We start from the raw sequence: 27,428 nt of genomic DNA, 5'->3' as shown, positions 1-27,428 counted from the left end.
ATCGATAGCAAAAAGCCTTTTCTATGAATTATACCGAGAATAACCACCGAAAACATTTAAATAAGACCACTAAAGACAAAAAACGGCGGAAGAAACAAAAGCGAACATTTTTTTCGTGACTTATGAAAAAGGTTTGAATTTACGAAACTCGATTTTACGAAGTGCCAATTTTCCGGTCCCACTGACTTCGTAAAATCAAGAGTTTACTGTATTATTTCTCATGAAGATGTTAACGAACTGAAGCATGGGGTCTCATTGATGTCATCAAAATACAGATGGCAGTACTTTCAGGATAAGCACTTCATAAACTATCACATTCCTTAATATTTCATTGTACATATTCCTTTTCCAAACTCAGATCTAAGCAATACAGACAAGTAGCCAAAACATTTTGAAAGCTCTGTATCCTCAAAAGAGCCATAGAATCAAGAATATAAGCACATTATGAGGCAAAAATTAGCAACTGCCCAGAAAGCGATAAAATATTTACAGAGAAACTCTGGTCGGAAAGGGCAGTTCAACTGCCAAGAATTTGGAACAAGGACATGAGGTACATTATTCCTTACACGCACTCTCATGAGTAGGAACACAAAAAATATCGAGACATGGAAGGTCTAGATGGCAAGGTAGACTGAGGCATCTGCTAATGCTGCAACATCACATCAACATCACCTAACCATTGCACTGTCAGGATGCCTACAAGTCCAAAAACATGGCTGAAAAAATCAGCGTACTACAGCTGATAACTGATATTTAAAAAAAAACTTTATCTTGATCATTTCTCACACCTGTGGTGGCTGCAAATTGCATTTCTGCGAGTGTTTCACTAAGCTATTCTTAGCGGGGAATCCTTTACCACAGTTTTCGCATTTAAATGGCAATGTCCCAGTGTGCAGAACCAAATGGTTAGTCAAACTGCTCTTCCATGCAAATTCTTTTCCACACGTTTCGCACTTGTACGGCTTCACCTCATTGTGAATGACCGAGTGCTTGACCAACTGACTTTTGTACGTGAACTCTTTTCCACAAATCTCGCACTTATTCATCTGCGCACCGCCGTGAGTGGCCATGTGTGCCTCAATGCCACGCTGATAACAGAACTCTTTCCCACAGACTTCACACCTGAATTGTTTGTTGGGCAAGTGCATTCTGATGTGTATCACATAGTGGTTTCTATACTTGAATTCTTTCCCGCAAGTTTCGCATTTGAAGTATTTTACATCCGAGTGTACGGAGGAGTGTACGGACAGCTGTGATTTCCGAGCGAACGATCTACCACAGGTCTCACATTTGAAGGGTTTAAGTCCACTGTGCTTGTTTGCGTGCTTCTCCAGATCGCTCTTCCAACAGAACTCTTTGTTGCAGACCTCACACGTGAAGCGTTTGACTTGGGTGTGCATGAAGGAATGGTTCACGAGGGTAGCCCGGCTGAGGAACCTCTTTCCACAGGTTTCGCACCGGTACGACTCAGACGACTCGGAATGCAGGGTCAAGTGCCTGAGCAGGGCGTTTTTCCAGAAAAATTCTTTTCCACAGACCTCGCATTTGAATTCCTTGATGCCTGTGTGGACGACGGCGTGAGTTTCCAGGTCGCAGTTTCGAGCGAATCCTTTGCCGCACTCCTCACACTTATAGGGTTTGGAAGTGCTGTGAAAAATCGTGTGTTTCATCAGGCTGCCCATCGTTGGGAACCCTTTCCCACAAGTTTCGCAAGAATACGGCATTCCTCCAGTGTGAATAAAGAGGTGATTTTTCAAACTGCTGCTCCAGGCAAAGCCTTTGCCACAGGTTTCGCACTTATAAGGCTTCACGTCACTGTGAACTACGTAATGCTTTTGCAAACGACTCTTGATGCCAAACTTCTTACCACAAATTTCACATTGATACGGTTCGGTGCCATCATGCGTGGCCATGTGAGCCTGAAAGTCTGTTTTGTACCGGTATTCTTTTCCGCAGACCTCACACTGAAACGGTCGTGATCCACTAGGAACCTGATGATCGTACCTGAATGAAGATTCCCCCTGCTGGGATCCATCCTCTTGCTCGTAATCCATCCTCCCACCAGACATGTGCCATTGGATGTGAGCTCCTAATGAATTTTTATCTGCAAATTGACTTCCGCAATGATCGCATACGTACTTGGCCCAATCCTCATTTTTGTGTCCCTCTTCAACATTTGGATGCCCTGCTGTGTACCTTTCTGTGGTCCCAACTCCACCATAATGCATGCTGCCAGCTCTAAAATAATGGGATGTAGTTTCACCCTCCCTAGGAACCGCTCTGGACACATTGCTGCCATTCACCTGCAATGATGTCCATCATTATTCCAGGAAAGGAGAGGTATAACATGGAAATACTTTTAAATCTAGTTTTAAAAATTAAGATTCATAAAATGAAAATTGTTTACCTTTACATCAACAAGAAATTAGTAAGACCGAAAATGAAATTGAAGAGCACGCCCCTGAGTGCAAAACTGACACTTTGCCACTCCCAGGGCAACATACCTCACACGTTGCAACTTTAAGATAGCACTTTAGAAATAACATTCACCAAATTAATAATCAAAAGGAAATGATGCTCATACCTCTACATATGCTTCAACATGGTGAGTATACTGATGTTTAAGTTATTGACTGAGGATTTTTAAGATTTAAGGCACATGAAAAGAGGAGATTGCTGATGGCAATGTTTGCATAAATTTATTATGTACCATGGCTCAGTGCTTCTCCGAGTAATAAAAATAAACTTTTCATTTTTCATAATTGCTTGAATTTTTTTTTTGCTGAATTATTTTTTTTACATTCCTCCATTCAATAAGTAGGAATCAAATTCAAACACATGCATTGAAGTAGGGTAACGTAACATTTTCAGGCATCTAGACCCCATGCTTTAATTTTTCATGGTTCATATTTATTTTACAAATAATTAATTTATAAATATAAAAAAATTAGACAATTGAGTCCACCTCCACAAGCACCTCGTCATCGGAAGTTTAAAAAAATTAACAACTAATAATACCTTAGAGCCATATGAAATATATTTAGTGGTTGAAAATGAAACCCTGCCCATTAAGTGATTAAATAGTAAATACGTGTAAGACTTACACAACCTCGGCAGTAAGATTGGAGCTAGGAAGAAGTTGCTTATACAGAAGACTCTCGTTATTACGAAGTTCGTGGGACCCAAAAACCGGAGGTTCGTAATAACGAAGTTCGTATCAACGTTTCTTTTAGGAATCATCGGGAAAAAAACCGTATTTAATAAACACGATTAAATTACGCGGAAATTTGATTAAACAAGAAAATTCATTCCAGTTTCTCAGCAGAAGAATGCGGCACGATGCAATCGAGGGTTGATATATTCCCGAATACAGTAAGTCCGATATACGCACTGGTTGCGTTCCTTGTTCCTAAGTTGATAAGCCTACAGCACGGCCGCTGAGAGTTGTCCGATGACACACAAAATGGTCTAGGTCGGGGTAGGGGCAGGGTTGCCAGCTAAGAAAGGGAAACACCTACAAAGGGTTCCACGAAGAAAGGATGCGGAAGGGACGCCGCGCATGATGGACCCAGAGGAAGAATCACTTGTTTTGGTGATTCGAAGAAAGGATTTTTTTGATGATCAGCCATATTTCGATGCGCCTTATGCAGTTGACAACGTTGAGAGACAAGACGAGGGTGCGTTTGGAGGACAGCGATTGACTAAACCGTGCTGGCATAGGATTATTCGCCCCTCCTATTGTGCCGTCATCGGGCTACTGTCGCCGGCCGGACTGTATGAAATTACATCATGAGAAATATGGCCATCCTACAAAATGCAACACTGAATCACAATCGTGCTCTAGCTCACGATATTACGAACTGATCTAGCTGGGCGTGCGACGCAGCCGGAGCCGAAAAAAATCACTACTCGCGGTAAGGATGAACGGACGAAACGCTGAACAGTTCCTAAATTCACACCAGATTCAATGATACTTTGTTCAGATTGTGCCCAAAGTGAGAGTTCCTATACGCCAAGCCAAACCTTGAAGCATCGGCCAAATCGAAAGGCGCCAATTTCGAAATTTGAAAAATTTTGAATGCTCGTATCTCTGAAAATTCGTAAATCGAATGCGCGTAGGAAGAGGACTTACTGTACGTCCAATTTACGAGCGGTTGCGAGTGGGTCACCATGGCTCGACAGGAATGAAACTTATTACATGATGTTGCGTGTACACTGAATAGAGAGCCATAATTGACGCTCTTGGGCACAATTCACGAGAAGAACTTAAACGCGGCGCGATTATTATAACTCAGCGTAGTGAATATGCACCTAAATGCCGTTGCTTATGCGGGGATCTTCGTAATAAGGTTTATTTTATAGCCGCCGGGACCGGGACTGAGGTTCGTAATTTCGTAAAAACGAAAATTTCGCCGTAACGTTTCTTTTACTATAGCTAGCATATGCCTTTTAGTCGGGACCAACGATTTGCTTCGTAAAAACGAGAACTTCGTAATAACGTTGTTCGTATTAAGGAGAGTCTACTGTATAACATACAAGATCAATACTGGCTCACCTTTTTCTTGGGGAGTTGAAATGAAGCATGGTTAGGCCTTGAATAACTATTGGCTTAACTCAATGGAGTGAAAAGCCTTCATCTTTAACAAAATGTGAGTTAATGTGAAAATTTGTCACTGCCTCCAGAGTTATGCAATATTTAGCATGTTTTTTTTGCTATAGGAGTAACCCAACAAGGAATTCCTGTCATATTTTCATATTTTTCACCCTAATCTATTTCACCTCGAGTTCATTATTTTCCATTTTGAGAGATTAAATCTTTTGATTTAAAGTCATGGATGGTGATTCAGTAGTCAAAACTTCAACAGTCAAATGGTGCAAAAATTCCGCAGAGAAAAATTCATTTGCCTTGACTGCAATTTGAACCTGGATCCCCTAATTTCAGGTCATGTGCTTTAGCCAGTTGAGCTATCAAAAAACTCACCTCATCTTCCATTCCCATTTCCTCTTCTTCAGGGGGACCTTCTCCCTGGTACTCATTCTCATCATAATTCTCCTCACCATAGTTCTCATCCTCTGGGGGGTCTTTGACTTCTTGTTTCACCTTAACCTGAAAGGGAATGAGTTCATTAATTCAAAAAAAAATCACAGCAATTAAAAAAAAATATCTATGTTTTTCTTGCACTAAAAAATTGGATAATCAAAGACTAATCTTTTTCAAATATAAAATTGCAACACATATAAACCGTGATATTCCTAGTTCAAATGAAACTCTTCAATTCAAAACGTTAGCAATATACCTCTAAGTATGATAGAAAATTCTGTTTGATGAAAAACTGAAGCCTGATTAAAATGAAGGTTTTGTAGCAACCCCCATGGAGATCTTCAAGCAATGTCACAACACTATCTAGGGACAACATTTTAATGCAGAAATATAAAGAATCATCATAAAAGAGCTTCAATCATCCATAACAATGGAAGGGAATGCATGAGTAGACGATCAAAAGCGAGGAATAATCCATTCATGATCATTGTCTTTTTTAGTTTTTCCTTCAATTTGCATGTTATAATTGTGTATTATTTGTAGCCATTCCATTAAAAATAATACCTAGTTGTTTTGAGGTACATTATCATAGGAAAGGTAGACGAGAGGGTGGTAGCATATGGTGATGTAACATCATGTCCTTAATGGCTAAGCTTTTGCAAAAAAAGTTGGGATGTTTATATCTTGATTTTTGATTTTTTTACTGGGATTAAAAGTGAATTGGGGATTTGATAAATAGCTTTTTCAATTGCTTTGAAGATAACGAAGTTTAAAGAACTGAAAGTACAGCAGACTCCTGATTATCCGACTGTGGTTTATCCGGTTAGTGGATTATCCATCATGAGTTGATGCTCCTTTGACGTTTTCCACGATTCCTATAAAAAATATAACTGCGCTACACTGGGCTTATTGTATCCATTAGACTCTATGACCACTGATGCCCAATGGCTTGATCGCGAGCCAGTTGCCGAAATGTGAGTTCAAAGCTCCTTTTTTCTAACCATCATGGTGTATCATCTTGCTCAGTGATCATGGATTGGCGACTCGCAGCAGTTGCATCCCTGGCAACTTGCGTGAGACGCGACTACGCAGCATGGTGCCTCACGGTGTAGTTTCCGGCGTCGCGCAGTGGTTTTGAAGCATTTGCACAAGTCACTTTTCTGAATCCATGATCTCCCACCTACGGAATCGTGGTTTTCGGAAACCATGATTCCGTAGCAGAATACACAAAGCAGCAAGAATACGAGTACAATCACGTTATTGAAGCTAAAAAGAACGTGATCAGGAAAAGAAAGCTCTGGATGATTTTGATAACCAATCTACAATAACAGAAACTGTGCGCAATGTGCCTGACAGGTAGATGTGAAAAAACATTATTAACTCTTGGCATAGCTCAGTGGTACACCCATAAAATTTAAAGCACCATTATTAATGTAGTTGAACACTTGTATGTCTTTCGTGCCATGCATAGGCGCCTTTACATGCTGTCTTATGGCCCCACACCGACTTAGCAAGGTGCGATTAAACATGCTCTTTACGCTATTAAGTATTACAACAGTACACTCCCAATTAACCAGACTAATGATGGGGAGAGACGGCACAAAAAATCGGAAAACATTGACAACCCAAACTTTCACTTAAAAGTCATGCAATGTTCATAATTTACCTAAAACAAACAATATATGTATTATTATTTATGCAGTTATTCTGTTATTTTAGAGTGCTTCCCGGACTCAATGAGAGCTTCCTTCGCCAGTTCGCGTTCCTTTAAGCAGCATTAAAATGGTTGTGATCGTATTATTAATGCTCCATGTATGGCCTAGTTTCGAAAACCACACATACGCGGCCGTGTGATCACAGGTACAGGAAAGTGGTTTGCACGAATGCTTCAAAACCACTGTTCGACATTGAAAGCTACACTATCAGGCACCACGCAACGTAGTCGCATCTCGCACAAGTTTCCCGGGTTGCATCGGCTGCGGGACGTGTATCCATGATCACGGGACGTGTATCCATGATCACGGGACGTGTATCCATGATCACAGAGTGCAGTCGCGCACTCCGAGGCTTGGAAAACAGGAACACTGTACTCCCGTGAATGCAGCTAGCGTGCGATCGCTTCCGTCTTACAAAGGGATTTCTAACGGAAATAATAAGCCCAGTGTATCCTAGCATTAATGCAGTAATTCCGATGATTTTGCGTTCAATTATTTTTTTTATAAAGATTGCGGAAAAATTGAGCGAGAGTGAAAATCATGCATGGATAATCCACAACCTGGAAAAACCGCAGCCAGATAATGGGGAGTCTGCTGTATATGTAATGTATTTTAGCATGTGAATTCTATAAAATCAGTGCTTTTTATTTTGCTCACTTATTTATCTATACTTTTATTTTGCTTTATTGTGCCATTATTTTGCTTAAATATGCTGAATAATCAGCCGCTGATCTGTCGGCATTAATGCGAAAAGTGGAAGGCTGCATATGTGTGTCAAAACAAACGCTACTGTAAGCATCAAGGGCCTACGCCGCCTTGTGGCATGGAGAAATGAAAAAATACTCATGCTGTGCCAGTCAAATCCATTGCACCCAACGGAAGTTTAAATGAATACAGTGTAACTTGGTTAGTAAGCTCCTCCATAGCACGTTTTCCTCCTTAGTACGGCGATTTCTCGCGGTCCCGGTACCATCCGAGCAAAATACAGGTAAAACTATTTGGTTAGTACACTTAAAATAGTTGTGCTTTCCTGGGTAGTATGCTCAATTACTTGCCATGAAGCAACCCGCAAGTCGTTTCCTAGAATATTGAGAGTGTGCAAACCTCCGAATTCATTATTTATTTTATTACTATCAGCCATTGATCTTCTTACATTCATCCCACATCTCTCTTTCTGCATGTAGGTGTAGCAGGAGCAGATGATGCTTTGGATCTCCACGCGAAACGCAACGCAAAAATACTTTATCTCAGTACAAGAAATAGAAATCAGAAAACATTGTACAAATGTTTTAAGAGAATTTAAACTGAAGAATATAAAAATCTGCTAAGAATAATCTTTAAATATCTTATTAATCATCAATCAATATCAATACAATATTCCATATATTCATTCCAATAAATCCACATATTCATCGATATGGGAGAGTGTGTATGGCTGTTGCCAGGATTTATGGTAAAGGAAATGTTGCCCAATTTTTATGATTTTCCAGAACAACCAATTGACATAGGTCAGGGTTTTTGTCATTTTCTACGAGTAATCTGTGAGAAAGAAGAAATGACTTAGCTTATCTTGTCCTCTTAATACATATATATATACGTACAAAAATTCACGGGAGAATGACGTTTTTATGTAATATCCTCTGGGAAATCTATGAAAACATTGTGATTTTAATACACACGGTAGTTTTTTGGCAGTTTAGTTCTAATTTTCTTGATTTTAAATGTGAAACGTGTTCGGGAAGGTGATCCTAAAAGAACTTTGGACAGTACTAGTAATTATGACGACTTTTCCACGGATTGCAATTACTGCAATTGTTATTACTGACTTCCCTGGTGAGCACATTTTCCTGGATATCACGTTCATTTTTTGTGGTCAAAAACACACGTAAGAAGTTCTACTCTAATAGCTAATCAAGGCTCTATTGCACATACAGCTAATGTGCCCACACAGGTGGTTTTTAGTGTTAGCACAAACCATGGCAGAAAGATTAAGCACATTCTACTTTAGGGCAGTCACTACATCTAAGCAAGATGATCTTACCTCATCTCCCATTTCAAGTTCCACATTACACATGGGTATCACAGTGGATTCTTCCTCATCAAATCGACCTTCATCCTGGTTTCCCTCTCCTGATTGCGAGTCTTCAGATTCAACCTCTTGTTTCACACGGTTCTGAAAAGTTTACACAACAAAAATAATTCATCACTTCCCAGAAATAAATTTTTTTGCTAAGTATGAACACAACCAGTCGGAAAGAATGAAAGATAAATTTCATCCCATGATATATATTTGATGGGATTCTGACCTGGATTGTTTAAGAACATATTTCCTTAGACTCCATCAGTGCTTCTCTTATCATTTTATACTACAGGTCCTTGAAATGTAAATTAATCATTCAGGGTGTCCAGCCAATCAAGGCAGAAAAATTCATGTATAATTCCAGATTTTTCAGGGAAAATTTACTTAATTCCAGGTTAATCTTACGTGATTATTGCGATAGATAAAAATTTTAAAACACCCAAAATTACTTCAATACAGCATACTCTCAATTATCCAGGTGCGGCTTATCCCTGTTGTGGATTATCCGTGTATGAGTTCATACTCCTTTGATGTTTTCCGCGATCTTTGTAAAAAAATTAATTTGACTGCAAAATCAGTAGGATATTAGCATTTTAATGCATGGCTACACTGGGACCTCTATTTCCATTAGAATTCCTGTCAAAAAATGGAATTATTTTATTTACTTGTTGACAAGGAATTATTCACGTTCACTTGGACGTCTGATCTAGCATTGCAGATGCTGATCAGCGGCAGGAAAAAAACTAGAGAAATTTTCGAAGATTCTTGAATTGTTAATGTATCGTAATTGACCAAAAACATTATCTACGATCATCATGTGTATATTTTATATCTCAAATGCGCAATTATTGCCCTGGACTTGCATACGGTTGAATATTGTCCAAGGGAACCAGAGATTTCGTCGCACTCGGGCATGTTTACACCGTGACTAGTAAGGTCAATTTGGACAGGAAGAGAATAGTAGAAGTGTAAGCAGCAAGGGCAGTGGAAGTAAAGATAGCATGAGTCACAGCCAGGAACTTTCTTGCAGAGACAGTTTGCCAAAGGCCTAGTTTCCTATAACCACATCTGGGCGATGGGGTGATTGCACGCCAGTTGCCATCAGGGTAGTTTCGTGTTCCTGTTTTCTTAGCATGGTGGTGCGCGACCGCACTCAGTTCGCACACGGATCTGCATCCTGAGCAACTTGTGTAAGATGTGGCGCGGTGCCTGATGGTGTAGCTTCCGACGTTGCACAGTGCTTTTGAAGCGTGCAAACCACGTTTCTGAAGCCATGATCTTGCAGCCACGGATTCATGGTTTTCGTAAATTAGATATTACCCGGAGCATTAAGAATACGAGTACAATCATGTTATTGCCACTGAAAAGATCGCGGTCAGAAAAATAATGCTGCCAATGATTCCAGAAAGCAATTTAAAATAACATAAAATGTGCGTAGATAATAATAGATTGATTGATTTACTTACATGATGAAAATCACAAGAAATTAAACAGAAAGTTTGGATTATTCATGTTTTTTGATTATTCGTGCCGCCTCTCCCCATCATTATCCAGGATAATCTTTATGTATGCTGTACTTTTTAATAATATTACATATATGATTCATTAGGCGTTCCTAATTTAAAGTCTTACACTTAGAAATAGAAATTTTACACTAAATTTATGAATAACTCTCTTGGGCATTCATCATAATTTAAATAGTTACATACTCCCGATTATCCGGGCTAATGATGGGAATCGAAAAACACGAATAAACTTTCACTTAAATGTCTTGAAATGTTCATAATTTACCTAAAACAAACAATATATTATTATTTATGCAGTTATTCTGCCATTTTAGAGTGCTTCCCGGATTCAATGAGAGCTGTCTTCAACAGTTCGCATCCTTTTTAGCAGCAAAAACATGGTTGTACTCATATTGTTAATGCTCCTTGTATGGCCTAGTTTTGAAAACCACTAGCAATGTTGGCTGCATTGGCTGTGTGATCACAGATACAGGAAAGTGGTTTGCACAAATGCTTCAAAACCACTGTTCGACGTTGAAAACTACACTATCAGGCACCACGCCACGTAGTCGCATCTCGCACAAGTTGCATCTGCTGTGGGACGTATATCCATGATCACAGAGTGCAGTCGTGCACTGTGAGGCTTGGAAAACAGGAACACGGTGCTCCCGTGAATGCAGCTAGCGCACGATCGCTTCCGTTTTACGTAGAAAATTCTAACATAAATAATAAGCCCAGTGTATCCTAGCATTAATGCAGTAATTCCGATTATTTTTTTATAAAGATCACAGAAAAATTGAGCGAGATTGAAAAATCATGCACTTATAATTGGCAACAAAGATAAACCACAGCCGGATACTTGGGAGTCTGCTGTGTATAGATAAATATATGTTTTTATAAAGTGCAATTTAAAATGTTAATCAGTATATTGTAGAACATACATGTATGTAATAATAATAGGCCAGAAAATGGGTGTTGAACGTACAATTTTTTTTGTGAAATGAATTTGAAATAAATATTTTGAAATTCCAGGTTGGACCAATAATTCATGGATAATTACAGGGACTAAAAATTCACTCATAATTCCCCATTCTTCTGGTTTTCCCGGTCACTGGACACTCTGTCATTGCAAATGAATCTAAAATGAATTTTACTCTGTTTTGAAGAGTTGCCATCATAATGACCACTTCAGTCGTGATCCACACACAAAACATCAGTCCTACTGTCTGTAAAAAAAAGCAAGACACCTGAGCTTGAGGAGCTCTAGTGTCTAAAAGAAGCAATCAATTTCAATGCAACAAAAAGCATTCAAAAGAATTTATTTCTACATTGGACCACATATTTTTTTTAAATCTTCGGCTCCATAGTATTTTCTGTGCTAAATTTTTTGTCATTAAAGTACCCGTTTTTTTGCATGTAAAATCAAGTTGCCCTACTTTGAGTGCTTGGTAATCCCGTAGTTTTTGTTCCAGTAACTTGCAACTTTGACGTGAAAAAAGCCAAATCCAGTATTAACAGTTTGCAGAACACAAATTGTTTCAAAAGTTTGAAATGAAACATTCACAATGACTCAAGATTTTGCAATCTAGATGACCCAGGATTCTAGAATCTAGAGTCATCTAGATTGTAAAACATTTCAAACCTAGACTCATATGTGAAGCCATCAAGATAAAGAAGAACAAAAATAATTTCAACAGAGACACAGTATTGAGAATCAGCATTACACGGATCCCAATCACCCACAACATTTCTCAATCTTCCCCCTCCAGCGCTTACTCCTCATCCCCTTCACCCACCACTCCCACTTGAAATAAAAGCCAGCAGCACCAAACACCACCATCAATCCTTCAAAGAAGTGACCAGCACTCAGTCATGAAACGTCAGGGCAAAATCTGATTTTTAATTCAGATACATATTTTTAACTAAGATAAAAATCAGATATGCCACCTTGTAATTATCATGATCTGCGAAAGCTTAAATCAACAAATTATGAACTGGTTTAAAGATCAAGTGCTCATTACCTAATGTAAGCTATTTACCGCAGTGTTTGATGAAACCCATATATTTATTATGGAGCTGTCCTTTGGGAAAAGGTGCATTCTTTAAAAGGGAAAGTAAAGCAAACTTCAAGTTAATGAGCTATACACATTAGAAAGAGAGAAATTTAAAAATTTACCATATCACTCATAGCCACTGGCACACAAACAACATTATAAGCTCCTCCATCTGGCGATTCCCCTTCATCAACATTCCCCTGACTCCAGTTCTGTAAGCTGCCGGGATCAGCCTCTTCCCTGGTGTTGCTCTGCGTCATGGGATGCAGAACAAATTTAACTATATTTAACTGTTTTATAAATATTTTTTCAATAAATAAAATGAACATGCTTGGATTAAGTATGCAATTACATATTTACTCATTTCCTAACAGTCCAATGGCAGATTTTGACAGCTAAAGGCTCTAAATAATAATTTATTATTGTACAATAATTCATAATTTTGCATAGTATATTTGTTAATTTTTTACATCAAAATTGATAATCAGTTTAGAAAAATTTAAGTCATAGACTCAGATGGTCAATTGCTTATCAGTTATCACTAGATAGTACACGTTCCTCTGCTTTTGCAGATCATACGACTGCAGAGAGTGACTATGGTATTTCATTTTTCATTATATTTAACTTTTAATAATCTTCCATTAATAATAATTATAAATGATTACCTATTACTCGTGGTTAGTGATAATGGCATTCAATTATAACATGGGAATCATTGCCTCTTTACATAGCAACTAAGATCTACAACCCATACATTAGATAAATTCCCTTAAAAAAAACCAATAGGTTGAAATTAGTCAAAGAGAAAATTTTCCCAGGCAATTCCATACATATGAGTTGCAAAAATGTTAATGCAACCTGACATGACAATGAAACAAAGAGTGGTTAAGAGAAAGATCGTCTCAACCGCTCCAAGCCACCAAATAGTATCCCAAAAAATTATTTCATTCAGGTTGTTCACAAAATCATTTGTACAAAACCTGATCCAGATAATCATATCTGAAATTTTTTCCATAAAATCGATTGCCAAATTACCAGTCCATGAAGCCATATCGCAGCCAATAATTCAATTTTCATTTGGTGAAATCGATTTTCCATGCCTTTTATTAAATTATAATTTCTTACCAAAATTCGAGAAAGATTTTCAAAAATACCAAATATCCCTGACCTGATCCCAGGAAAATGGATTTTTAGAGAGAAGACACATAAAGTTGCTTTTGCATTAAATACCTACATATAATTAAAAAATATGGGAATAGAATCAAATAATTGATTGAGAAAAGGCTATCTGGACTAATTTTTTGAGAAACAGCTTTGTGGACTGGTGCCTCGACATACCTTTTAATGGACGAAATTTCAGATATGATACAGCTCAAATTTTCCAAATACAATTTTATGGCCTAGAAATTCAAGATGCGCCAGAATAGAAAGATTTTTTGAGATGATACTTTGTGGCTAGGAGAGGCCAATCTGTGGATGCACTGAGGTGTCTATGTACCATGCACACCAGTACATTTGAACATTATGTATTGCCACACGAAAAATGATAAGCATTACACCAGTGATAAAAATAGCTACACTGCAAAAGGATCAAAGGTGTTTGTAAAGAGTTTCTGGATAAGAGGCAGTTGTTGGCCACTGCCAGTGGCAGATCCAGAGAGGGGCTATGAGGACTTTAGCCTGCTTCTGGGGAATAAAATTTACATTAGTTAAAATGGCTATGCAGTGGTGCAGCGAGGGGGGTTTTGGGGGTTAAATCCCCCCCCCCCTGAGCTCAGAGAAATTTTTAAGTTTAATCCATTTTACTTATTTGGAACAGTATTACTTATAGAATAGTGTTAGGATTAATCAAATATCCATCAGGAGGCCGTAAAATTCGCCATTTTGAACCATTATTCTTAGAATTTTTCAGAAGGAGGGCCCCCGCAACTCCTGCTTACCCTTGCGGGTATGCAATACCCCCACACCCCTAAGTATTATTTGTGCCTAAAACCCCCCTAGCCTTAATTCATCGCTGCGCCCCTGTGGCTATGGGCCTTATATTATAAAGATAGTGCAAAGTGCAAAAAACATAATGCAATATAGAAAATTATCGTGAGGTAAAATTAATCAAAATGTACATAAATGTTTGTATTTAAAACTTAATTCTTGGGAAAATTAGTAATTTGACAACCTTAAAGTGCTGTTACAAGCCTTGAAATTCTCAACACTTTCATAACCTCCCGGACCCCCACTACTGCTGGGAGGTTACCCTCCACAGCCAATTGATCATCTTCCTTGATCTATGCATTCTACCACTCACCTTCCCATCACTGGTTCGTTTTACTTTCTTCAGCTCAATTTCTGATTTTCGACACATCTCTTTAAATGCTCTGAATTTCATCAGCTTCCTTATACATTTACAACAAACCGTGTCTGGCAAACCATCATCTTCAGTAACCTTTTTCAATAAAAAAATGCAAATTATTCTCCTTAAATATTGTTATTACTGCAAAAGACACATTTTCCTTTAGGACAAAAAATTGAACACAAAAATTACACAGCACTGCATGAAAAATGTGGCCTTGTATGCAGTCACGTGCACAGGTGCAAATTTATATACACTAAGGATGAAGTTTGCCATGAAAAATTTTTTGGCACAGAATTTCATCCTAGGTGAAAACAGAAATTAATACCAATAGAAAAGGAAAGTTGCATGTAATTGCAACACAAGCAAAAAATTTACTGACACGAAAATGTCTTCAGCATAGTTCATTAATAATTTACAATGATTACAGAAATAGCTACTGAAACTGATGTTCAAGAGATGCACAGCTATTTTCTATTAACAGCATTAACTAGTCGATATAACTATTATTATTAAATAAAATGTTATCAATTCCAGTAAATCCAGTCAATTTCGATAAAGTTACCCAGAGCAAAGAGATTCCTTGTCACCTGTTAATCAAACCGAGATTAACTTATTTAAAATGTACAGCATCCAGTGACTGAAATAAACAAATGTCTTAGTTTATTATTATCAATTTAGTAAGGAATTTGCAGATTCTTCCTTATTAAAAAAAATCTAAATTAACTCTTCCTGCATCTTCCCATTGGCTTGCAAGACATGTTTTTTCAGCAAATGAAGAATATTCTACAACAACAATGAGTGCGCAATCTATCAGTAGAAGTACTACATATTCCAGGATATTACCCCACCTAAGCATATGAGATGTCTCCCAATTTTTCCACTTAAAAAATGGATTTTGAGCTATTCCCACCTATAACATTACCCCTTTTAAATTATTTATTCCTTGAACAGCACCACCCTCGCTGCTTTCAAGTGGTCACTGTATTAGCCAGAGATATTGGTGTGGCAGTTTTTGAGCTCCCCCACTGCAGGCAGCAACCATAGATAGTCCTGGTGGTCAGTTTGAAAACCAGCCCTTAAGACCCAACCTGGCATACAAGACAAACCCTGACCTTTGTCAAGATTTTTCTTCCAGTCAAAATGTCTTAAATGTCAGAAACAGCAATAATAAAATACTGAGGTTGATATGATTTTCATACAGCTAGCCTTATATAGACCACACAGGCAGGACATAAGGCCTATGAGACCAACATAAAGCCCAACTTAATGGCATTGGCAAGATATGAATCTTTCTGATACCCACACTTTGCTGATGTCAATGGTAATGGTAATTTTGCTGATGGTAATGGTCAATTATGATTCATGACCCAGCCATACAATAAGAGTAATAGTTCTGACCAGGGATGCCGACTTACAAAAAATATTAGGGGGGCCCAAACTGGGGATCTTGCCCCAGGAATTTTATAAGTAATGAGTGTTAAGTTTTATAAGCATTTTAGAAGTGTCACATGATCAACAATAGAATCCTGATAACTCGAATCTCAATATCTGGACACTCCGGAGAAAATCTACAAGCCTGACACATTTTTCCTCACACCCATAACGAATTTTTGAGGGGACTCGGGCCCCCTCAAGCCTCTTGGCGTCAGCACCACTGGTTCTGACATACTCACTTATTTCTTTCAAAGCCTCATTTGATGAGTCAATTCATTCAGATATTTGACATGTAGACAGGTATAGGTGAAAGCAAAATAAATGGAATATAAAAGATGATTTTAAACAACCCTGTAAGATATACAACTTATACACTTGATGAGCTATTTATTAAATTTGAGTTGTCAAATATCTAATCAATAGAAAAATGGTAAATCTAATCACCACGAAGACTTTAATTCTCGAGTATGAGGCATTTATTTAGACAAAAACATTTTAAGCCTACAAGCACTGTCCATTATTATATTTTTCACTCAGGACAAACACTGGAAAAGCAGCAATCCAACTTATTACCAAAATATTTTTTTTCCTTGCCAGAGCAACTATAACCGACATCCATAATCAGTGACACTGAAGCAAAACAAAATGAATTGCCATTTCAATGAAATCGAGGCTTACTTTAAAATTCCTAAAGGCGCGAACTCAAACGTATCTGAGGCAGTTTATTCTTTCGAGAAGTAATAGTACAATATTACACCGGGCAAAGGATAGCATGAAAACATGCATATGCAAACACACATCAGTGTTACAGGCTTATGTTGTGAAGTGTCAGGTACCTTAAAAATAAATACTTGGAAAGGAAGCTCTCAGGTGTAATTTGTAAACAGGCTAAAAAAATGCATAATAAACCCAACAACGGAGAAAATTACACCCGAACTAAATGGGTGCTCATATGTGCTACAAACAGGTTCATTTTTTTCGTGAACGATTCCATATTCTAGGGAATTCAGGACCCAATAGCTTAAATGTTCATAAATTACGAGCTTTATCAACGGTAATCAATTACTTTAAGAAAACAGTACCCTTATTTCGGATTCACTGTTTCAGAACACTCACCTGGATATTAAGAAGCTCCTCCATCACATTCCACACCGCAATTCCACTCTCCGCATTCGAAATAAATATGTTTAGGGTACGCTCCGTATTCTTCATACATAGTCTGCAAACAACACCTTCTGCCGGAGCAGCATTTCTTGATTCTATACTGTAGCTCATACTGATTTCGGTGAATGACAGATATGATTTCTGCGAGGAAATCCCGCAAGTAGTCACAGCATGTGACCGAGTCTGTGTCAAAATTTAGGCTTTACAAGGCTAATTAACGTTTCGAAACACTTTTACTTCACTTGACACTTAATAAACTTGACACAAAATAAAGAAAACAAGCCCTGTCAAACACAATCCTGAAGATCTTCACTTTCTTCTTCTTCAGATGTTTCTTGTTTACCAGTTGTCTTCAGTAGCCGCCGCCAGTGGCGCTGGTTTAACTTCGAGAGGCAATACGAATTTCAAAATCATCCAAACACATAGTAAACCAACGTTAAATACTTTTAGAATATCCGACCAAGCGTACAAAATGTATTACTTCAACAATATGCCATATAAATAGAGAATAAGTGCTATGAATAATGCACATTCCGCTCCATCCAAAAAATTCCCTGCAATCAACGTAACAAGGGTATCTGAATGTCCATACCCTTGTTCCTTATCCCCTGGGTCCCCTTCACGAGTCCTAGCTTATAACAATGTCAGAAAACAGCCTCAAGCATGTTGCTATAAATATTAGCAGTACCATTTGTACAGGTACTACCTTCTCAAGACACCCATCGACCTATAAGGAGACGCGCCGCGTCGGATGCTTATTTATGCTCAATTGAGCACATTCACTCATTCAGCCATTGTCGACTGAAATACTTTAACAAATACAGAGACCCATTTTTTCGTTTTTCGATATATCGCCTACTTCTCCGGTTATAAGCAGCAAAAAATCCGCAGCCTTAACCTTTCCGCAAATAATTGGATGGCGTTACGCGCTCCTGACGAGCGGGTCACCTATTCCTCCCTTCCATGCGTGATTGATCACTTTCATGAGAGAGAGATTCAATTCCCGACTTCCTCTCATCGCGATTCCATGCCACAATGAGCGGTACTTACCGAACGAGTTCAAAGAAAATTGGAGAACAACTTTCTTCTTTTATACATATATATTAAATACTTGGCTGAAAGGCTGAATGAGGAAGAATTGTCTGTAATAAAATAAGCAGCACACACGAAGAATTATGAGGAAGAATGAGGAAAAATTATATTTACCATCCATCGACAAAATTATTTTTAATGAATTCCAATTTCGGTTCTAAGTGAACGACCTAATTAGTGGTTCACACTTGTAGAAGTTTCCTGGACTGCGATAGGAGCTAAATCAACCGCAATAGAGTGATAAAGCTACCGTTGGTGTCAACTAAAACGGTGAAAAGGAGTTGAAAAGGCATATTTAAGCCTTTCATAGGCACATTGAATCATTATAAAGGTGTTTCGTCACTATAATAGAGCGTTATAAAGCTTTCGATAGCGCCCAACAATGCTATAGGTTATAACCTTCACAAGGCGTTGCATAGTGGGCTGAAATTGAAAAAAGCGTGCTTGCTTTTTGTCACTTTTAATTTTGGAAAAAATATTATACTCTCTAATGTCGTAATAATCAGTGAGAACATAACAATTTTTTTTCTAAGTAATTTTTAGGCAACAGTCTTTCAAGTTAACGTAAAATAATCTAAATAAAAATATTTTCCTATTTTTCTAAAAAATTGACTGAAGTATTTTTCTGCTGTTGTGTTATGATTAAAATCGATAAATTAAAAGCAAGCCTTGATAAAAATAAACATTTTTAGAATCTGCTGCAGAAAACATTTTAAATCCATTCATGGGTTTCAAAAATAGAAAAAAGTATTTTCAATTTCTACTATTTCAAATCTAGAAGAGAAATCCAGACGAAACGCAACAGTTTCATCAAGAGCAATTTCGCAAGTTTCGGAGAGTTTCGCAATGCATTTTCCGTAAACATTAATCATGGACTTCATAAAAGTAGAGGTAAGTAGGGTTTACCGTCAAGGGGAATGGTGAATTGTAGTGATCAAAATCAATTAAACACACACACACCTCAGACAGACCTCACACACACATACATATAAATGCATAAAATACATTACTTACGAAGTTATCAAAGCTTAATACTAACAATTTATCCAGAGAAAATTGAATATATCCTACAATGTCTATATATATATATATATATATATATATATATATATATTAGCCTACAGAAGAGCACCTAACTTAGGTAATATTTTAAAATCCACCCGCCCCCTCCTCCGACACACACTCCCCCCACTCTCCTCCCTTACTCCATGCAAACGCCCTCGGTGCAAGTGCTGCCCTCTGCTACGCCCCACCACTTCACCTGTCATCAATAGATCCTCCTCTATACCGTCTTGTACTTCCTTCAACGCTGTCTACAAGCTACTTTGTAATTTTTGCCCCTCGTACTACATAGGAGAATGCACCACACCCATATCCATCCGAATGAACAACCACAGACACTCCTGCAAAACCCCCCCCTTTCATGAACCCGTCCCCATTCACACCGCCTCACACAATAGTTCCTTCGATAAATGTTTTTCCCTAACCATCATTGAAATTCTGCCAGAAAACGCAACCATCATCGAGGTGAGAACGAGGGAAATGGCACATATTTGGGTTGAAAAGGCGTTTGAAACGCCCGGGCTAAACATTGCCCACTAATAGTCAAAGCAAACCCTACCCCCCCTTCCCCCCTTCTACCCTTCCCCTTCTTCCACCCCCACTACTCCACCAAGGAGAGCTTCTGGAGGATCCGCCTGCAGCAGTTCACCTTCAGCACTGACGATAGCGGGTCAACCCGCTGAAACGTTTGCAAGCTTCTTTGTGAGTGTCCTTTTCTATGTGTTCCTATGTTTTTTATTAGTGTTTATTTTGTTCGTTATTTATATATATATATATATATATATATATATATATATATATATATATATATATATTGTGACATACTGACCTTATGTCACGTATTTTCTCTCGTTATGTAAAGACCCGAGTAGGGGATGATCACATATGTGTGGATGAGCGTGGGTATGTCTGAGTGTGTGCGTAATAGTGTGTCATGCCCCAGGCATGAGGTAAATGTGACTCACAAATGTTCAGTGTTTGGTCGGCTCGGACCGATGGTTGCCCCACCCAACAGTGAGGCCCAAGTGCAACCCCTCCTGTCCCAAAAAAACCCATCCCCTGTGTATCATCCCCCTCCAATATCACTATAAAGCGGCGGACGGAGAGAGCCTCCAGGCGAGAAATTCTAGTACGGTCGACGGGCGAGAAACGCTATCCTGATCGACGCAGAAAGGGATTGATGACGTGCCAGATTGGTCGTCATCTATCTGGGTGTGCAGAAAGAGTGCTGTTAGCGGGACGAGATTGTCTACGGAGGTAGCCAGCAGCGGAGAGCAACATTGCAGACGAGCGACAAGCAGGACCAACGCCCAGAGGTCGGGAGGAAAAGTACCCCCGATCCCACGGACATTTGGGGTCCAACGTGTCGCATCATCGACGGCTCCTACTGCTCAAGGCTCCGAGAAACCGTAAGAACGTCGCAGTCAGCGACCCGTCCCCGTGCTCGTTCACCCAGACCCGATTTAATCCCCAAACTGTGTATCCAAATTATTTGGGTATTTTCTCTCCATCCCGGTGCGCCGTATGTAATCACCAAACTGTTGACTCCTTGTCAGAAATCTAATTCAGTGTTACCACGAGAGCAGCCTAAAAACTTAATTTGGGCAAATTGTAAACTCGGCCCACGAATCCTACCAATCACAAATTGTTGCTTTTTTTTGTATTTCTTTTGGAGGGGGGGCAATCGAACCATATCATCTTGTGCACTTGTCGTTCACCCCATTCTCATCAGGGTATTTAATTTCAATAAGTGTGTGTGTATGCTATGTTCAAAGTGGAAAATATATTTTTTTTTATGTTTCAAAGTACTCAATAATCGTTCGATCATTCCGTACTCGGGACCATTGATGCCCTCCCCACCCAGTAAAAAAGGTGGCGTTTTCATGTTCCGCCACAATATATATATATATATATATATATATTGCTTACGACGTTAATGGTGGCTTAATGTCAACAAAATAACTACAGAAATCAGAAAATACCGAACAATACCAATCATTTGAGCGAGCAAAATGGAAGCCTTATTCAAAAAATTCAACAACTCTGACAACTCGAATATTCCCTTTTTGCGGAAGAATTCTCTGCCGAGGGAAGTATTGTACGTGGTGCGTTCGTTAGAGCGCATGGAGACCGAGTATGGCGAGGCGTTGGTGGCAATAATTGCAGAGTCGGGAGGCGAAGTCCTAGGGAAAGTATTCCTGCCCGCGAAATATTCCAGAGCCATAGCCTCGGAGGACGTGGAAAATTATAATTACAATGCACAAGGCCCTGTTGCCCCCCCCCCTAGACCATGGCTTGCCTCCCTAGTTATGATCCTGGGTACGCCCTTGAACACGATAGAGGTACATTTCATTCCATACAGGGAGTTTATAACTACCAGTGCATAATTATATTATCAATGATAGGTAAACGTGGTGTGTTCATGACCAGTGGGTGTCCATCGATCCAGAAAGAAATGGATTATTTTATTGAGGGAAAAAGTTCCCTGGTAAGTTGCTGATGTTGCATTTAAGTACATAAGAACAAAGACAACGAAATTTAAACAAATGGCAACCTCAGGCAAGAGTTTCAGTTGAGAGGGAATCACGGCCTCTAAAAGGGAGATGGGGGAACCTTTTGAACAAAATTCACCAAAAATTAAGTTCACCTTGAAAAAATATTTTACTCACCCTGGATTCGATACCCGGATCTCCCAATGGGGTTGTTCACCAATTTTTTTTTACTGTCTTAAATGAAAGTGCACACCGAGGGGATACCGGCGGCAGTTTCAGCGCTTTTCTATTCAAAAATTTAATCCCAAAAAGGCTAAGCGAAAAGTGTGGAATCCGAGGGCCGGCTCAAACGCTCCGAAAGCGCACGATGGTTGCCGAAGGCATGCTGACGTCACACACAGCGAACTTCTCGCGGAACCCGTCAACCCCGTCGAAAAACCTGTGATCCTGGGTCAGAGTCGCGGTATTTTTTTTGTAGTTTTCATTTTGATCATACGGCGACAATTTTTTCATTAATGTTAATTGCATCAAGCATGCATGAGAAAAATTTTTATAGATATAGATAAGTATAAAACAGATAATTAAATATCTAATAGACAACTACAGTAGACATCTAATAGACATCTACAGTAGATGTCTAATAGACATCTACCGTAGATATCTATTAGAACTGCTGCTATTTTGACAATAATATATCTAATAGATATCTATGATAGATGTCTATTAGATAACTATTCATCTATCTGTAGATATCTATTAGATATCTAATAGATGTTTATTTTCTGTGTGGGATGTTACTAAAATTGAATGTCAATTCAATTCTATTGAAATGTCAACTATTTATGTTAGGGGTTCCACTTACCCCGGTGTTCCTTACGCAGTTAACGGGTATATATAAATATTTATAAAAAAATAACCTGTTTGTTAAGCACAGAATAGATACTTGTTAGGAAGTTGAGCCTAGCATTTTGTTCGCCACGTTGATGCATGCACATAAATATGAACGCGTTAGAGTGGGAGTGCATAAATATGCTTGCAAGATACCATGTGTAAATGTAATAAATAGGTAGATTTCCTGCAGGATAGGTTCATAGCAAATGATATAACCTTGTTTTTATTACTAATATTCTATATTTATTTGCAGGGACAATGGAGAGAGTCTGGAGTCAGGATGACAACCTGAAAAGGGATATACCAACTAGACTAAAGCAAGTTATCACAAAGGCATTTGCCACCAAAAGTTGTGACATGGTTAAATACCAAAGGAAGAAGCTACTGAAAAGTAGCAAATAATACTTCACATGTCTATCCAGACTGATGATGGATGCAAATGCTACCAGCTAAGATATTGATTGTTCATTCCCTGTCAGCCTTTGTAATACTCGCATACCATTCACATCAATCCCCTGATCGACCCCCAACACCACGAACTTTGAAAGAATTTGAACACAATTGTAATATTGGTTTGTATGAGACATTTGAAGTGGTATTTGTTAACCAATTCGGTCCAAATTTTGATATTTTGTTAATAGTTACTTGCTCTTTCATTTGCTTGAAGTATATGCTACCAACTGTGGTTTACTGTGTGCAAAAATAAAAGCATTCAAAATTAAATTAAATACTTTACATAATTGGAGATAATTCTTTAGGGCTTGAAATGTTCCAAACATAGTGGCTTTTTGCACACATCATACTACCATGTGGATTCTCTTCTTATCTTTTTCTCCAAGCACACTACACGTTTTGCCATCCTTTTACCTTTACTTTTTTGGTATCTGTACACTCCAAGGAATGCCTGGTGTTCATTATTGTAACATATCCTTCTTGTCCTTCCATTTGCAGTAATGTTATTACTGCAATATGATATGGCTTCACCTTTTTGGAGTTTTAATTCGTCTCTATCTTTAGGCATATTTTTGCATTTAGATCACAAAGTACAGTACATTAGTTCCTAAGGTGTGTAACTTGTGAAACAAATCTGGCGAATTATACCAATTATCAACATACAATTAATATCGTTTGTTTAGAAGATTATACGCGGCCATCAAATCCAATACTACCTTTGTATTAACAGGAATATTGTTTACTTCATCATTTCCAACATACATTTTAAAGTTATGTGTATAACCATAGCTGGAATTGCATAATTTGTACAGTTTTACCCCAAATCTTGCCCCCTTTAACCTTTTGTATTGTTAAAGAGTAGCAAGCCTGTCAACAAATTTATGTTATACAATGTAAAAATGTTTAATTTAGCATTAAATTCATATCAATGGAACAATTGTTTTTATTCATTCTGTTTTATTAGGGAATTACAGTCCCTATAGGGAATATCTATCCCTATAGGGAATAGGTGTCCCTATAGGGAATGGGAGTCCCTATAGGGAATGGGTGTCCCTATAGGGAATGGTAGTCCCCATTGCCAATTCCCTATAAGGAATTTTAATGGGTATTTTCAATGGGGAATTACAGTCCCTATAGGGAATAACTGTCCCTATAGGGAATGGGTGTCCCTATAGGGAATGGTAGTCCCCATTGCCAATTCCCTATAAGGAATTTTAATGGGTATTTTCAATGGGGAATTTTTAACAGGGTTTTAATTTAAGTTATTTGAAGGGAAATTATTTACAAAAGATTAAGAACAATATTTATGCTACTATTCAATGAGCACCGAAGTTAATTGATGCTAACTTAGTCTTAGATTTAATTCACCAGAGATTACCATACAGTAACCAAACATAATGTTTATTGATGAAATATTCTCGAGCACATTCTCAGCCGAGAGTTTTGGAGTTGGTGAAAACAATAATATAACTGACTTAATAATGAAGTTACCCCAAGAGGTACTTAGGAATACCTAATGATCCAATGTACGTCATTGATTTGCCCTCTGGAATATTTAAGATTGCCACCAAGAGACATTTTCATCACCATTAAATTAAATTATATGACAACTTAAAGAGATTAGGAGACCAATTACAAATCAGTAAGACAAGAGTTTCTTCTACTATCCACGCAACTTTACCTCTTATTTCAGATTGCTTAAAAAAGTTAATATTTCTTCCGAAGCATAACAAATTTGATCTACTTTTGTCTTTTCAAGCCAATTACAGCAATGTACAGTATATAATTGAATGTTTTGAAATTCAAATTTAAAAGCCCCCTGATCCAATAAATCAAGCTTTGACATGGAGTGAGTATATAAAAAATGTAATGCCATCAAGTATTTAGTACCTTGTGAACCATATGAATTTGTAAATTTTGTTTCCTCTGGGTATGGCAGAAGAATAAGTGACAAAAATTATTTTTCCAGTGGTTTCTTTTGATTTTGTGCTCAGGACAAACTCTTCCTTTCATAGTGTATATATTATTCTCTTTTAATTTGGATATAGCTAACTGCTGAATCGCCGTATTCTTTTCTGGCAGCGCTGAAATAGTTTTCAACCCTTAGACCCAAAGCAAAAGCCGATTTTGGACGGCCGTCAACATTCCAATGGTGAACAATGGAAGGGCATGGGGGATTGCACACTGACCGACCGCGCACCGGCACTGGTAACAAGTGTGTTTAGCTACCGGCCAATGCCACTGCGGATCCCCTGCGCCAGCTCAACAACCAAGCAACTTATCTTTTGACCTATGAAAATCTGGCGTGTGTGCAAGCAGCGCTTCACCGGTAAAGTATCGGCCGGTATTTTACCGGCCGTCCAAAATCGGTGCGTGGGCCTTACAGTAACATTCACAAGAATAAATATTGACAATAATTCGCCATTCCATATCATGATTCAGACAAATCTGAGACGAACGAAAGTGATTATTTTACGGTATTAGTTCCCTTATGTCACCTAAGTTTTTATAGGCTATAAATTATCAAATGCCTTTGAAACTAAAAAAACGAGCATTGCGTGACATGGATTTATGATATAACGAGTCGATGGGCGCTTGAATTCATCAAGCGGGTTTTGGAGAGGAGTGGGAATTCCCACTCCTCTCCAAAACCGAACGTATTTGTGTCACGTGCGTTCAAGTATTGGGTCCATAAGTTGCTTAAAAAGGGAAAGAAAACACTTACAATATCGTTTTAACAGATGAAATAGACGGAGGATACGCTCTTTTGCTCTCAACAATACTTAAGATATAATATGAAATGTACCCCTGGAGAACCATTCAGCGTTTACTAGGGGATAATTCGAATAAAAATGGAAGCCAAGGTTGAGTAAATCGTAACAAAATTAAGTATTTGATGCAAAATATACTCATAAGTACGATTAACATATTTAACAGTGCTATCATAATTAATATGCATTGACTCCTAACTTGCCTGCTTGACTCCTTGAATTTCCGGAGCGCTAAAAATGTCATTACTGCGTATTTAGATTTTTTTCTTGTCTTAACCTCTTTTTATTCATGATAAAAATGAGCATCAGAGAACTCATTTTAGGCACAGTAGTAGAATTAGCCCTCACAAAACCACAATCCGAAGGCATATCTCACCACGGCATCCACAAATTCAAGCACGGCTCGGATAACGGCGTTCACCGAAAGCGTGCAGTCAGCGAAGTAGCTGTGTGTGACGTCAGAGCCATTCGAGCCTGACTTCCCGCCGAAACTGGCCGTTTCAAAGGCGCATAAATTTCAACGGAGCACTAAAGAAAATGTAATGCTCCTATTGAAGAAATTTTTTCACCAATGTGAATTATTAGCCAAACCTCACCGTTATCATCTACTTAAATGGGTATTTTCGTTTGAGGTTAACACCCCTATTGCCGGTCAGGCGTATTAGCCAATACCATCACGAAGTACACCACTATAGTCCAGGATATGAAGCTCATAAAAGTGCAAAACCTTGCAATTTTTTCAAACTGAATCGATTCGCACAAAAATTTGGGATTAGACTAATTATACCCCCTACTTCAAAATCTATATTATGCCGAAGGGCGATTTTTATTTTTTAGGGGTGAACACTACCCCTAAAAGCTAAAACTCGTAAAATTATAATTTAAAGGTAAATACGGGTAAATTTAGTTTAAATTATTTGCATAATAATTTTTTATGTTTTGAAAATAATTTTAGAATATTTCAGCCCTTATTGGGGGTTAATGTAAAAAAATTATTTACCCTAAAAATATAAATTATTTATCACATTGTATCTTCTCATTCACTTTCTTACTCCTTTTATTATGTATCCACTTTATTCTCTGATGACTTTAATCACAGCACAGAAAATATATAACAATAGGATAAACAGAACAAACTTCGTCATGGTAACATAAACAAACAAATGTACATTTATGTAGACATTACATGAAACACTATCAAACGGAGACTGTATGGCTTCCAGTCTTTCCACCACATGCATGCACACAGGTCACTGTGAGCGAGAGCACACATACTCACATATGTGTATGTATTGTGGCATCCCACCCCCAACTCGCCCGGATA

The 27,428-nt window shown here is 38.2% G+C and overlaps 1 protein-coding gene across 1 annotated transcript; it reads right to left on the bottom strand.

Moving 5' to 3' along the window:
• Positions 1-209: 209 nt before the first annotated feature.
• On the bottom strand, positions 210-17,776 carry LOC124163668 (zinc finger protein 708-like). The gene is made up of 6 exons (XM_046540729.1): positions 17,296-17,776; positions 14,698-14,835; positions 12,518-12,646; positions 8,798-8,929; positions 4,982-5,107; positions 210-2,303 (listed from the first exon to the last, which is right to left on the bottom strand). The coding sequence occupies exons 1-6, from the start codon at positions 17,452-17,454 to the stop codon at positions 783-785; spliced, it is 2,205 nt and encodes a 734-aa protein (XP_046396685.1). The 5' UTR covers positions 17,455-17,776; the 3' UTR covers positions 210-782.
• Positions 17,777-27,428: the final 9,652 nt, after the last annotated feature.

The sequence above is a fragment of the Ischnura elegans genome, chromosome 8, assembly GCF_921293095.1.
Source record: "Ischnura elegans chromosome 8, ioIscEleg1.1, whole genome shotgun sequence".
In the NCBI taxonomy this organism is placed as follows: domain Eukaryota; kingdom Metazoa; phylum Arthropoda; class Insecta; order Odonata; family Coenagrionidae; genus Ischnura; species Ischnura elegans.
This window is presented reverse-complemented; position numbering and strand designations above follow the sequence as displayed.